Source organism: Sus scrofa, chromosome 5, assembly GCF_000003025.6.
Source record: "Sus scrofa isolate TJ Tabasco breed Duroc chromosome 5, Sscrofa11.1, whole genome shotgun sequence".
Lineage (NCBI taxonomy): Eukaryota > Metazoa > Chordata > Mammalia > Artiodactyla > Suidae > Sus > Sus scrofa.
Genome location: NC_010447.5, coordinates 79,778,430 through 79,793,941, shown reverse-complemented (window position 1 = coordinate 79,793,941; position 15,512 = coordinate 79,778,430). Strand labels below are relative to the sequence as shown.

The 15,512-nt window shown below is 43.5% G+C and overlaps 1 protein-coding gene and 1 long non-coding RNA gene across 7 annotated transcripts in view; one reads left to right on the top strand and one right to left on the bottom strand.

The window, feature by feature from the left end:
• CHST11 (carbohydrate sulfotransferase 11) overlaps window positions 1–5,384 on the top strand; it is a 280,346-nt gene extending 274,962 nt beyond the window's left edge. For all 6 annotated transcript variants that reach the window (XM_021092627.1, XM_021092628.1, XM_013998000.2 and 3 more), the window contains one exon: window positions 295–5,384. In XM_021092627.1, the coding sequence (XP_020948286.1) occupies window positions 295–1,149 (855 nt within the window). In that variant the 3' untranslated portion in view covers window positions 1,150–5,384. The remainder of the gene's footprint in view (window positions 1–294) is intronic.
• LOC110260779 overlaps window positions 1–15,512 on the bottom strand; it is a 68,163-nt gene that overhangs the window by 12,664 nt on the left and 39,987 nt on the right. The gene's annotated exons all lie outside the window — the stretch shown is intronic.

Genomic DNA, 15,512 nt, shown 5'->3' with positions numbered 1-15,512 from the left:
TACAGAGAAAAGAAAAACTGTACATATAAAGGGAAACGCCAGGCATGCGGAGGGTGATGGGTAAGGTACAGTGTTGTGATTGTCGTTATGTTCCTCTCCAAAGGATACCGCTGGGGCAACAAAGACCAAAAACAGTCAAGACAGCTAATGGAGAGCTGGAAATGGAGAGAGGCCACCGAGGTGGTCAGAGGCTGCCTTGGGGGCCGGCTCTGGCCATCCTGGTTGTGGGTGTGGCCCAGTGTAAACATGCCGCACACAGTCCTGAGTTCTGGTCCTCTTGTGTCCCCTCTGCAGCTGGACCTCTCCAATACGGCCGTCCTGCACCAGATGCGCCGGGACCAGGTCACAGACACGTGCCGGGCCAGCAGCGCCATGAGCCGCAAGCGGCGGGTGCTGACCCCCAACGACCTCAAGCACCTGGTGGTGGACGAAGACCACGAGCTCATCTACTGCTACGTGCCCAAGGTGGCGTGCACCAACTGGAAGCGGCTCATGATGGTCCTGACCGGGCGCGGGAAGTACAGCGACCCCATGGAGATCCCGGCCAATGAGGCGCACGTGTCGGCCAACCTCAAGACCCTGAACCAGTACAGCATCCCCGAAATCAACCACCGCTTGAAAAGCTACATGAAGTTCCTGTTCGTGCGGGAGCCCTTCGAAAGGCTGGTGTCCGCCTACCGGAACAAGTTCACGCAGAAGTACAACACCTCCTTCCACAAGCGCTACGGCACCAAGATCATCAAGCGGCAGCGCAAGAACGCCACGCAGGAGGCCCTGCGCAAGGGCGACGACGTCAAGTTCGAGGAGTTCGTAGCCTATCTCATCGACCCGCACACCCAGCGCGAGGAGCCCTTCAACGAACACTGGCAGACCGTCTACTCCCTCTGCCACCCGTGCCACATCCACTACGACCTCGTGGGCAAGTACGAGACGCTGGAGGAGGATTCCAATTACGTCCTGCAGCTGGCGGGCGTGGGCAGCTACCTGAAGTTCCCCACCTACGCCAAGTCCACGAGAACTACTGATGAGATGACCACGGAGTTCTTCCAGAACATCAGCTCCGAGCACCAAACGCAGCTGTACGAAGTCTACAAACTCGATTTTTTAATGTTCAATTACTCAGTGCCAAGCTACCTGAAATTGGAATGAAGGGTGGGGGTGGGGAGAGGGGAGAGAATCCTGCTTTTAATTTAAGATTTTTATTTGTCAAAAGAATTATATGGATATTGGGTTATTTTGTAAATTAATATTTCTTTGGGGATGATGCTGCGAGCAGCATAGTGAGAATTATTTAAAAATCCTTAGTAGGGAAGGACGGCTGTCTTTGCAGGGGAATAGGATGGGTGTCCTTGTTTTTAGACGTGAATCCCGCAACACTGTCTCAGAGGTTTCTTTGTGTTCTGGTGAATTCCATGAATTGTGCATCTCGTAAATTCCGATCGATGTTATTTATAGTTATTTAAACATGGTCTCTGTATAGATTTCTTTTTGTGGCAGGAAGATGCTACTGTCTCTGCGGAAGAAATCTATGTTTCATTTTGTGCTTGCAACAGCTCATGTGGGGGCATGAATGTTCTTCTCACTAACCGCCCAGAGAGTCACTGTGATAACAACCATTGTGCTGTTGATAGAACCGGTCTGGAAATTCTGCTAGAAATAAATAGAGGCATCTTTGCAAGGGACTGATTCCATACCAATTTCAATCAACGCAAAAGTCCCTCGCTCTAGGGAAAAGTGATTATTTTTTAACCCAAGGGGAGAGCTGATTGTAGCCCCCCCCTCCTGAATTAGCAGTCTGATAGAATAGGCTTTTCTACAGAAATTTTTAACTGGCAGTGCCAGTTGTGATGAAGGTAAAGTGGCTGTTGCTTTAACATTCAACAAGTATTTATTAAGCAGCTATTATGTGCTAGGCTGAATTCTAGATCCTGCCAATAGAGCATTGAACAAAACCAGTAGTCTCTGCCCTCAAGAAGCTTTATGTGGACACAGAGTTATCCAGCTCGACAATTAGCAAACCCTTGATATTCATGGACTGAACGCCAGGTTTGGACTATTCGTGAACAAGCCCACAAGCCTCAGGACACCTACAAATTTGCAGTTTTATGTGGTCCAAATTTGAAAACCACACGCTTAGAGCAGGCCACTTAACATGGTGAGTAATCCAAGCTCATTGCCCAACCTAAGAGATGACAAAACAGTTTCCTATTATGTGCCCACTGCAGTTAAGCCTCAAAACAGATTTGCCAGGCACAGCCTTGAAGAGTGCTGTGATTGATTAGTGATGTCTGCCTTGGTTGAAGGAAGGGGAATATGCACCCTCTCTTCTTGTCCTCTCCAGCCCAGCCTTCAGGTCTCCACCTAGAGGTGTGTTTTCTGCTCTTTGCTATGCAAAAGATAAAAGTTTTGTGGTAGGACTCAGACACTCAAGGATTTGCGATGGTCTGGCAGCATTTCTACTCCTTGCGAAGGTCAGAGGCAGACTATTTGTAGACACATGCAGACACATACCGGCTCCCAAGTGCTCCAGAGGCCAAGAAACCCCCAGCGCCTTTGCAACCACCAGCATCAAGCAGCAAGGACAGCCTTCTGTGATCATAATCCATGCCCCTTTCCTCTGGAAGCCTGGAAACCTGCCATTTTTCCTGATCCTGGCTAATTAATGTCTGCATAGGCTTCTCGTTTCCAGCTGTTTCCAGTGCCTCAGCTGAAGTTTGAGCCACATCCCTCTTACAGCTAGTGAATGGCTTTTTGGTGGCAGATACTGTATATAATGATAATAATAGTTCTAATAATAGGGGGTAGGTAAGGTGTGGGTCAGTTTTGCTTTCTGTTTTTCGTTTTTGATGCAGTGTGTAGCACAGAGGGGAGACTATTCTAAACAGACAGAAAATGAATAATTTATTCACAGAAACTGTTAAAGGCGTATTGTAAAGCTCACAGCCAGCTCGGTGAGCTGCGGCTGCTGTGTCTCACCGAGGAAATTATTTTATTGAACATGAGTGAGGCATGGCGCTGGAGAGGGTGGCTGAAACTATTTATAAAATGTTGTGTACCTTCTTCCAAGCTCTCTCCACTTTGCAAAGGGCAAAGCAACTCTACCCTTGATGGATAGAGATTTGTGCCATGTGTTTTACCAAGCAGTGTGACAGGCCTCAGCTGTCCCTGAGATTGTCCCTGGGCCATATTTTCAAGCAGGGGACACTGTCCTCAAAATTAGGGCTTCTGCTAATGAAAGAGGTTTCCAGCATTTCCTGATAACGGGCTTCCCAGACACAATCTGGTGCGATGCAAAATAGGCGTTTTTGTGGTCCAGCATCCTTGGGAAATAAAGCTAAGTCCATTTCCCTTCTGCAGGACTTTTCAGAGCCTTGAATATGTGCTGTGCATCGTGAATCCCCAAGAGCATCACCGATGGGGTCGGTACCATTTCCTGACCTTTTGTGAGCAGGAGAGTCTGTTCTGCAGATCATCTCACAGAGCTAATGTTCCACTGAATATTCTTTGGTTAGGTCGCTTTGGCATCTCTGAGGTCTTCAAGGATAAAAACTGCTTCCTTGACCCCCCCTTCAGAAACAAAACAAAATAACAAGAAAACAGCACCACGATTTCCACCTGGTTTATAGCCACAAAGGTACTTTACCAAATAAATTCAGCTTTTGCTTGAGTGCAATGGTTCTAATCCTGGGTATTACATGGGCCACCATCCCCTCCCTCCCACAGGGAGTGGAGGAGCATCTTGGGTGGTGCAGACAGAAGGGGGGGGGTGCGCAAAGCCTCACTTGGTCCCCTTACAGCTCAACCCTTGATGAATGCTCCTTCAATCCCATAGTTTGGAATTGTTCACTGTATGCTTTTTTTTTTTTTAAGTGGAAATTCACATAGATTTCCCAAACTTTGCATTTGCAGTTCTGCACCTTATCTTTGATCAGAGGTGTGAGCTGCTCCAGGCCGTGTGCAGCTGCCGTCCTTCATCCATCTTCTCTCTCTAGTGGGAAAGCGTGTCCTCCAGGGAACAGTGTGGCAGTATGGTTCTGTGATCGAGGCTCTCTCGCCTCGTGTTTTGTGTTCATATTTTATTTTCTAATGGCATCAAAACTTTTTTTTTAAAAAAAAAAATCTATTCAACTGTTTTTGCAGAATGTAGAGAGTCCACTGTGTCCTTAGGTAAAATCAAATCCATGGGAGAACATGTGCCTGGAAAACAGAAGTTTTGGGTTTTTTCTTTGTTTTCTTCTTCTTCTTTTTTTTTTTTTTTAACTGTTTGAAAAAGCTTTCTGCATGCTTAGCTGGAGAAAAGTACAGGCAGGTATCCCATCTCTGAGCCTCTTCCAGAGGTGGCTGCTGTGTTTTCAAAACCAGGTACAGAGTATTATTGATAAGAACATTCCTGCTTGTCCTGCCCCTTTGGTTGGAAAACTCTAGACTATTAGCTATTGGTTTGGTTTGAATTCCTGCAGCTTCTCCAGACGCACCCCCTTCTCTGCCTCCCCAGCTGGTCTGGGGAGAAGGGACATCTGCTGACTTGTGTCTCAGAAGGGTCCTTCCTTCCTACCTGTCCACCAGGTGAGTTTTTCTGTCCTGCTTGTTCACCTGGACGGCACAGGATAGCAATGGGCAGTGGAAACTCCAGTTGAACCAGTGTCTTGGTGGCAAAGTTATGGACACACAAGGGTCTCATCTCTGCTGGGAGAAAATTCCCAGAAGAAGAGCGAGTCCCTAGCATCCTTAGCTGGTGGAGCCTGGACCAGTGCTGCGGTGGAAATGGCAAATGTCTCTGTCCTAGCCAAGGGACTCTGTCCCTAGTGGGTGGTGTTTAGAGCAGATCCCTCACAGCCTGCCCACCCTCCCCACCACAAACACACACAATCTGAGCTGCCCCATTCTGTGCGATCCTGGTGACCAGAATTCCTTTCCCACTCATGTCGGCAGGACTGACCTCGTCCCACTCCCAAGTTCCCACAACCAGTATTTCCTCCAGCCCTTTCCCGTCGCAACTGACTGGACCCTCTGAACAGGCAGCAGGATCTCCTACAACCAGCTTGACCCTCGGCCATGAACGGGCAAATTTCAGTGTGTTAACTCTTTGTCAGGTACAGAAGGGGCTGCCCGTACTATTTTCTTATGAGGATGCTCGGTGTGGCATATGGACATATAATTTAACATCTTTGTGAAGTGTGATTTTCTTTTTTTCATATTTGTATGCAGTAGAGGGCTTGTTGTAGAAAACTCTCCCTGTATCTTACTGTACCGTTCCAGAAAGCTGAATTCCACATTGCCAACAAAAGCGTGAAAATGTTCATGAACCTTCCTCCAGGAAAAGCCATTCAAGCCTGATTATTTTTCTAAGTAACTTCAATTAAATTGAAGGAAAAAAAAAAAAAGCAGCTTCTCTCTGTGTATGGTTTGTTCATGGCCCATTGATAAAAGACTGTAGGGGTGGGGTGGGCTGTGTTTCATACTATGTGGGGGGCCCTGCTCGTGTGTATCAAAGGATGGAGAGGGAGAGACGGAGATGCAGACTCCATCCGCATTCTTGGCCGTGGTAAAGACTGCCATCGATCCGAACCCAATCTTTGTAGTGGATGAATAGAGGCTTTCTTCATTCCTGTTTTGTCTGTAAATTCTTTGTAGAGCATTAGAGGGCCCACTATGATCATACCGGCTACCACCCATGTGACAAATAAGGAAACAGGGCCTGAAAGGCTAAAGGACGTTGGTGGCCAAGCCACGGTTCCAGCTCATGTTGATGTGCCTTCAGAGCCCCATGCTGGTGACACTAGATGCCATGCCTCTCTAAATGACTGTCCACAGTCCAGACGTTGCCGAGCTGTCTTTCAAGTCCCAGTTTCCCAATTCCAAACCCATTCCTTTTCTAATGTCCCGTATAGCTTCTTTCAGTTCCACTGATGGACATTTTTAGCTTTGTTGATTAAACATATCTACTGGCTAAAGAAGAAATAATTTCAAAGTTGTAGCTCTATTTTATTGTACCCTAACTTTTAAAAATATATTATGTAAACATTTTAACATGATAATATTGGATTAGGAGATACATCCCATTTTTCAGCCATGCCAGATCTGGTGTGTACTATGTCCACTCCCCAGCTGGTGGTTAGCCCTAGTGGCCTGGCTCCCACCCATTCCTGGTATCATCACTCTCCTTGCTCTGGACCCATCATCTGGTTGGAAAATGGCCAGACTGTGGAGCTTAGCTGTCTTAAGTTAAGGGAAAGTATGCTTACTTTTCAGTATGGTGAGTGGATGCGACTTTGTTATGGCTTCTCCATGACTCATTTGGAACACTAAATGTCAGTGGAAAGCACAGCCAGAGGAGGGCACCCCCAGTCTTGGTTTACTCCCCCTGGAGCAAGACTGAAATGCTCTCTTGTCAGTGGCCAACTGATCATTGTTTCTTGTGGTGCCACAGGGGTCCTCTGGCTGACACTGCAGACGCTACAGAAACCAAGGAGCCTGTGGCCTAGAACACTGCCAGGGCCAGAGGTTATTACTGATCCACCACCAAGTGAAAAAAATAACATCAGGCAGAATCCTTAGCCTATGGTGCCAAAGCGTCCCTTGTGGGAAAGAGCCTTCCTTTCTCAAGTTAGGTCTTTCCTACATTTTGGTATTCAAATAACTTTTAGAACAGTATGTATTGACCGATATTAGAAAATACAAATACTGGCAATTTCATGGCAGCCCTCAAAGTCATTTCAAATATCTTCTCAGAAAGTCATGCTATCCAAAAAGACCAGGAACTATTGGCAAAGAATGCATTGGCTTGGAGACCAGCACTCTGGGGAAATCCTTCCTGGGGCACAATTCTGAGTTTTGCACAGCTGGCACCCACACTCTTGCTGCCACACTGTAAGTCCCTGTGGGGTCCTGGGATGACATACAAGAAGTTGAGGACTGATCTGGTTCTACATTCACTATAGGGCATTTATCAGACATCTTGGTTCTGCAGTGATGGATATTTCCAGTGTAAAACCAACAAAGGGACATTCTAGAAAGACTGACATGAGAACCAAACCAACCCACCAGTCCTCTCCTAGAGCCAACCTCATCCTCTTGTCCTAACAACCCATAAATAGAACAGACAGAATGGAAGGAGCCTACTGATTCCAAATACATAGCTGGCTGAGAATTGTTCACAAAGTGCCTCAGTCTCTTCCTCTTTGAAACAGAAAACAGCAACATATGAATTATGCCAAAGTTTAGGTTGCCAGCCCTACTTCACCTATCAAGGAGTTGTTTGTAATATAGAGGTAATCACTTCCTGTTTGGGCCTCAGTTTCCTCATCTGTAAAGTGACGAAACTGATGTATATCTATGGTTTTTGGGAGATTGGGGTAGGGGATGAGCCTCTTAAAATTTTTTTCTGTGGGGAACATTCATGTAAAAATAGATGAGATGGAGATACTGTGATTAAATAGTTTGGGGCCAAGCTGAGCCTCATTTTTTCCCCCCTGTAAAAGGCTTGTGGCCCACTAGGAACCCCTAGGGTTCTAAGGAACACAGTTTGAGAAGCACTAAATTGGATGACCTCAGCCATTCCATTGTTGACACTGTCTAATAATCTGCCCAAATCCTCCTCTGTGGCTTTCTGTGGATTTACATCAATGAGGTCAGTTAAGTTAGCAATTCAATGGTACCGCAGAAGCAAAACTCTTTCAAAACGGAAGTTAAGGCAACAGTGCTTCAACAAGACTAAAATGCAAGAAATAAGGAAAAAGAAAAAAAAAAAAAGGTAGAAGCAGCTGCAGGAAAGAAATAGCTCCCACCCAGATTTAAGATGGGAGGAATCAAAGTTTATACCCCTCTTTTTAAATAAATCAAGGAACCACAGGCTTCAAATTCCTTTAAATCCCCATTAATTTGAAATATAAGAGACTGGAATGAAAAAGTCTCTTTATTAATCTGATTTTTATTTTTCAATGTCTGTTTTTTAAAAATAATGGAGTATCTTGTTATGGGGCATAGCAAGTTGGTTTGTACAAGCCAGCAGCTAGAGAGAGAGATCTTTTCTGTGGCTGCATCCAGCCTTGGACCTTTAAGCTGATAAATCAAGCCAGAAACAACTTTGTGCCTGGAACCAAACTGGCAATGGGATAAAAGGAAAGTGCCTAAAGAAGAAATGAAGAAGAAGGACTTCTGACTGTAGGAATGATGATGCCTGTATGCTGAGCTTCTCTGTATAATGAGCACAGATTCAAATGCAACTGGCTTAGAATGGTTTGCTTTTAACATAGTCCTTTCCAAAAATATATAGCTCCATAAACAGGAGTTCCCGTCGTGGCGCAGTGGTTAACGAATCCGACTAGGAACCATGAGGTTGCGGGTTCGGTCCCTGCCCCTTGCTCAGTGGGTTAACGATCCGGCGTTGCCGTGAGCTGTGGTGTAGGCTGCAGACGCGGCTCGGATCCCGCGTTGCTGTGGCTCTGGCGTAGGCCGGTTGCTACAGCTCCAGTTCAACTCCTAGCCTGGGAACCTCCATATGCCGCGGGAGTGGCCCAAGAAATAGCAACAACAACAACAACAAAAAAAAAAAAAAAAAAAAAAAAAAAAAAAAAAAAAAAAAGACAAAAATATATAGCTCCATAAACAAAGTTGACCACGAATGTGGCTGTTTTATTCATTCATATATTTTACTATACCGCTTATAATAATGCTTTCCATTCAATCCTCACAACAAAGTATACTTTCACTCTTCTTAATGATAAGGAAACAGTTGGAATGATTAAATAACTTGCCCTCAGTTACTCATCTAATAAGTGGCACAGCCAGGATTCATACCCAGGTCTGGTTGACTCCTTGGCCCATTAGAATCAGTATCACTGATAGGACAACAGGGGAGGAATCAGAAGTCAACATTCCAGGGATAATGATGCTACAAGCAAACATTAATGAAGAGACATTAAAATTTTAGCCAAAGCTGATTAAATACAAGCAAAGAGAGGATAAAACTAAAGAGCTGGAAGATTAAAAAAATAAACCTCAGACTAAAACAGTCACTAGAAAAGTAGATGACGAAATTAAGTTTCTGCCTGTGATGTTGAGATGGGAACAACCGTTCCCTTTCTGTTTATCCTTCCTTCTCACACCACTAATAATACTCAACACTTCGGACACCAGATGCCTAGGGGTTTTTGCCCACAACAAGCAATTCTCTATGATACCAGCAGGGTGCTTTACAATTTAACTCAATTCTGACACTATCTGCCTGGAGCTAACAACAGATCCCACAGATTAAGGGCTCAGTTCTATAAGGCTGCTCACTCCCTACCCAAGTCCAATCCCAAGTCCAGGCTGTCCCTTGTGCTTCTGACCAATCAGAGGTTCCCACCATCCCTTCCTTAGGTTCAATTAACTTGCTAAGGGAGCTCACAGTACTCAAGAAAACAGTCCTTATTGTTTACAAATTTCTTGTAAAAGGATACAATAAAAGATACAGATGAACATCTAAATGGAAGTGATGCATAGGACAAGGTATGGAAAGGGGACTTGGACTTCCATGCCTTCTCTGGGTGCCACCCACACATGTTCTCCAACCAGGAGTTCTGCAAACCCCACACTTCAGGAATTCTTATGGAGGCTTCATCATGTAGGCATGATTGATCATTAACTCCATTATCTAGCCCCTCTCCCCTCTCTGGAGAATGTGGGGAGTGGATGAAGATTCCAAGATTCTAATCATGGCTTGGTCTTTCTGGTGACCAGCCTCCCCACCAAGAGTCACTCCGTTAGAACAAAAGACACCAGCCCATCTGCCAGGACCCAGAAGCCTGCCATTTGCCTGATGTCCCTGCCACTGCCTCCCTTCAAAGTTTATTAAGAGCAGACACCTTCGTGAAAGGCCTGGGGAGATGGGTTTCTGAAGCTTGGAATCGCTCTTCTAACAGTCCCCTAAGCCATGTCCACATCAAATCTGAGAAGAGACAAGATTTTCCAAATTAAGGGGAGAAAAGTGGTGGGGAGAGGAGTATTATTAAGGGAAAGAGAGAGGAGTGGCCACAACTGTGAATATCTGCTACTTTCCTTCCTGATGCCAGGGAAATGCCTGATGAGCCTGAAAGGTTAAATGAGAAAATTAAATAGAAAGCCAAGTTGAGCAAGGAGGGTCTGGGAGGCATCCAGTTGCTGGAAGATTGTCCCTATCTATGTTTCCAAAGGCATGAAGATTTGGAGATGCCTCCAATATGACAGCTTTTAAACTACCACCATGCCCCACCACCACCACCCCCTGATCCCTCTGGAAGGAAAAGCTGGCCAACTGAGGGTAGGGAGTCAATGAAAAGCCTCCATACTTGGGTGCATCACATCCTTGGCTTTGGATTTTTAAGGACATGAAAGAATTAACCATGTCTCCATGTTATTTTTGTCAGATGTAAGATGGGAGTCCAGTTTAATTCTTCTGCATTCAGTCAGTCATGGAGCACATGGCATGAGAGCTGCAGGCACTCGCATCATCTCCAGGGAAGGAGTGCCAGACTCCTGGGGAGGAGGCAGCAGTGGCTGGATGAGTGTGAGCATCAGCTGCCCTCCCCAGGGCTGTTCCAGGAGCCAGACCCACCAGAGGACCAAGTCACTACCACGGAAGAGATAAGATGGCAGAATAGAGGGCCCTGAGCTCACCTCCTCTCATGAAAACATCAAAATTACAACTAACTGCTGAACAACCATCAATAAAAAAAGACTGGAACCTACCAAAAATGATACTCTATATCCAAAGACAAAGAAGAAATCATAATGAGACAGTAGGAGGGAGTGCACTCACAATATAATTGAGTCCCATTCCCCCAGGTGGGAAACCCACAAACTGGAAAATAACTATATTGTAGAAGTTCTCCCACAGGAGTTAGAGTTCTTCACCCCACATCAGGCTCCCCCACCTGGGGATCTAGCATCAGGAGGAGGAATCCTCAGAGCATCTGGCTTTGAAGGCCAATGGGACTTGATTTCAGGAAACAGAAACTCCACTCTTGGAGGATGTATACAAGGTCTCACGTGCACTGGAACCTAGGGCAAAGGCAGTGACTTTATAACAGCCTTGGCCAGACATACCTGCTGGTCTTAGAGAGTCTACTGGGGAGGCAGGGAGTGGCTGTGGCTCTCTACTGGGACAAAAGAGCTGGTGGCAAACATAGCCAGGTGTACTCATCTGAAGGCTGATATCTTGCTTGGGACATTAGCACCAAGACCTGGCCCTTCCCAAAAAACTGTACATTCCAGTGCTGATATACCTCAGGCCAAACAACCAAGAGAGCAGGAACACAGTCACACCCATTCAGATAGGCTTTTTAAGACTTCCTCGACCCACAGCCACCTCTAGACAGGCTCCTTGACATGGTCCTGTCCACCAGATAGCCAAGATCCAACTCCACTCCACCATTGGGCAGGCATTGGCCCCTCCTACCAGGAAGCCTGCCCAAGCCTCTAGGTCATCCTCACCCACTAGGAGGGAGACACAAGAAGCAAGAAAAATACAGCCCCACAGTTTGTGGAACTGAGTCTGCAAAAGGGTCAGAACCTACTGTGAGAACAACTGGTCACTGAATACTGGATGATGAGAGGGGAATGTACTGCTAGGACACATCAGATATCCTCTACAGAGGGCGACTTCTCCAAGGTCAAGAAACATAACTAACCTTCCATATACATAAAAATATGACTAGAAGGATTAAATGATATGGAGATAGGAAATCTACCCAAGAAAGAGTTCAGAGTAATGGTTGTAAAGATGATCGAAGAATAAGGAGTTCCCACTGTGGTTTGGTAGGTTACAAACCCAACTAGTATCCATAAGGATGCAGGTTCAATCTGTGGTCACATTCAGTGGGTTTAAGGATCTGTTCTTGCCATGAGCTGTAGTGTAGGTTGCAGACATAGCTCAGATCTGGCATGCTGTGGCTGTGATGTAGGCTGGAAGCTGCAGCTCCCATTTAACCCTTAGCCCAGGAACTTTCATATGCCACAGGTGAAGTCCTAAAAAAAAGAAAAAAGCAGGAAAAAATGATTCAAGAACACAGGAAAAGAATACATCCATAGAGAAGTTACAAGAAGTTTCTAACAAAGAGGTAGAAAAAACTATAAAGAACAACCAAGCAGAGTTGAAGACTATAACTGCAATGAAAAATACACTAGAAGGAATCAATAGCAGAATAAATGAAACTGAAAATGGAAAAGTGAGCTGGAAGATGGCATGGTAGAAATCACTGCCATAGAAGAGAATAAAGAAAAAAGAATGAAAAGAAGCAGGATAATTTAAGATACCTGTGGGACAACATCAAACACACCAACATTGGCATTATAGGGGTCCCAGAAGGATCAGAGAGATCTCAAGGGTCTGAGAAGATAGTTTAAGAGATACTAGCTGAAAAATTCCCTAACATGGAAAAGGAAACAGTCACTCAAGTCCAGGAAGCAGAGTCTCATACGTTATCAAACCCAAGAAGAAACACACCAAGATGTTTAGTAATCAAACTGACAAAAATTAAATACAGAGAGAAAATATTAAAGATAACAAGGGAAAAGCAGCAAATAACATACAAGAGAAACCCCATAAGGTTATCAGCAGATTTTTCAGCAGAAACTCTGCAGGCCAGAAGGGAGTAACAAGATATATTTAAAGTGATGAAAGGAAAAAACCTACAACCAAGAATACTCTACCCAGCAAGGCTCTCATTCATTTCAACGGAAAATCAAAAGCTTAACAGACAGGCAAAAGCTTAAGGAATTCAATACCACCAAACCAGCTTTACCACAGATACTAAAGAAACTTCTCTAGGGAGTTTCTGTTGTGGCTCAGTGGTAACAAACCCAACTACTATCCATGAGGATGTGGGTTTGATCCCTGGCCTCACTCAGTGGGTTAAGAATCCAGCATTGCTGTGAGCTATGGTGTAAGTTGCAGACATGGCTTGGTTCCTGCGTTGCTGTGGCTGTGGCTATGGCCAGCAGCTGCAGCTCTGATTCAACCCCTAGCCTGGAAACTTAAATATACCACATTTGCAGCCTTAAAAAAAAAAAAAAAAAAAAAAAAAAAAAAAAAAAAGCTTCTCTAGACAGAAAAGAAAAGCCACTGAAACTTTTGACTTTTCTTATTTCTAGAAACAAAGAAAATTACAAAATGGAAAGCTCACTGGTTAGGGCAACCATACAGTAAAGGTAGGAAATCAACCACACACAAATGTGATATCTAAACTAGCAATTGTGAGAGGAGAATACAAATACAGGATATTTGAAATGCATCTGAAATTAAGATCAGCAACAGAAAACAGTCTATACAGATAGACTGCTATATCAAAACCTCATGGTAACCACAAACCAACACTCTTTAACAGATATACACACAAAAAAGAAAAGGAATCCAAGCACAACATTAAAGTCATAAAATCACAAGAGAACAAAAGATAAAAGGAAGAAAAAAGAACAAAAATAAATCTGAAACAATTAACAAAATGGCAATAAGAACATACATATCAATATTTACCATAAAAGTAAATGAATTAAATGCTGCAACCAAAAGACATAGATGGGTGAATGGATACCAAAGCAAAACACACACACATATGTATATATGCTGTCTACAAGAGACCCACTTCAGATCTAGAGGCATGTACATATTGAAAGTAAAGGTATGGGAAAATGTATTCCATGCAAATGGAAATTAAAAAAAAAGCTGGAGGAGCAATATTCATATGAGATTAAAAATAGATTTTATAAAATACTGTTATAAGAGACAAAGAAAGATACTACCTAATGATCAAAGGGTCAATCCAAGAAGAAGATATAACAATTGTAAATATATATGCACCCAACATAGGGGCACCTCAATATATAAGGCAAATGTTAAAACAGATGTAAAAGGAGAAATGGACAGTAACACAATAATAGTGGAGGACTTTAACAACCCACTTACAGCAATGGAGAAATCATCCAGACAGAAAACCAGTAAGTGAACATAGGCCTTAGGAGTTCCTATTATGGTGCAGTAGATTAATGATGCATCACTGTGGCATAGGTACCAGCTGTGGCTCAGATTTGATTCCTGGCCAAGGAACTTCCATATGCCATGGGTGTGGCAAAAAAATAAAATTGAAAAATATATATAGGACTTAAATGACACATTAGACCAGATGGACTTAATTGATATTTATGGAACATTCCATCCAAAAGCAGCAGAATACACATTCTTCCCAAGAGCATATGGAACATTCTCCAGGATAGATCACATGCTCAGCCACACAGCAAGCCTCAGTAAATTTAAGAAAATTGAAATTGTATCAAGCATCTTTTCTAATACAATGCTATACAATTATAGATCAACTATAAGAGAAAGACTGCAAAAAACACAAACACATGTGGGCTAAATGCATGTAGGCAGCCAATAGATCACCGAAGAAATCAAAGAGGAAATAAAAAAATATACCTAGAGACAAATGAAAATGAAAACACAAGCATCCAAAACCTATGGGACACAGCAAAAGCAGTTCTAAGAAAGAAGTTAACAGCAATATAAACTTAACTCAGGAAACAAGAAGAATCTCAAATAAACAACCTAACCTTTCTCTAGTTGCTTTAGCAACTAGAGAAGAAGAACAAACAAAATCCAAAATTAGTAGAAGGAAAGAAATCATAAAGATCAGAGCAGAAATAAATGATATAGATACTTAAAAAAAAAGATCAGTGAAACTAAAAGCTGCTTCTTTGAAAAAATAAACAAAATCGATAAACCTTTAACCAGACTCATCAAGAAAAAGAAGGAGAGGGCCCAAGTCAATAAAATCATAAATGAAAGAGAAGTTACAACTGACACCACAGAAATATGAAGAGCCATAAGAGACTACTAAAAGCAATTATATGCCAATAAAATGGACAACCTGGAAGAAATGGAGAAATTCTTAGAAAGGTACAATCTCCCAAGAATGAAGCAGGAAGAAATAGAAAATATGAAAAGATCACTACAAGAACTGATATTGAATCTGTGATTTAAAGACTCTAACAAACAGAAGTCCAGGACTGGATGGCTTCACAGGCAGATTCTATCAAACATTCAGAGAAGAGTTAACACCTATTCTTCTGAAACTTTTCCAAAAAATTGCAGAGGAAAGAACACTTCCAAACTCACGAGACTACCATCACCCTGATACCAAAACCAGACAAAGATGCAACACAAAAAAAGAAAATTATAGGCCAATATCACTGATGAAAATAGATATAAAAACCCCCAACAAAATACTAGCAGACCAAATCCAACAATACATTAAAAGGATCATATACCATGATCAAGTGGGACTTATCCAAGGGATACAAGGACTTTTCAATATCTGCAAATAAATCAGTGTGACATATCACGTTAACAAACTGAAGAATAAAAACCATATGATCACCGAGGACAAGATGGCGGAGGAGTAGGGGGACACGCTCGCCCTCTCCCACAAACACAACAAAAAAAGCACATCTACAGAAGAAATGACTCGCACAGAACAACAACCAATCGCTGGCAG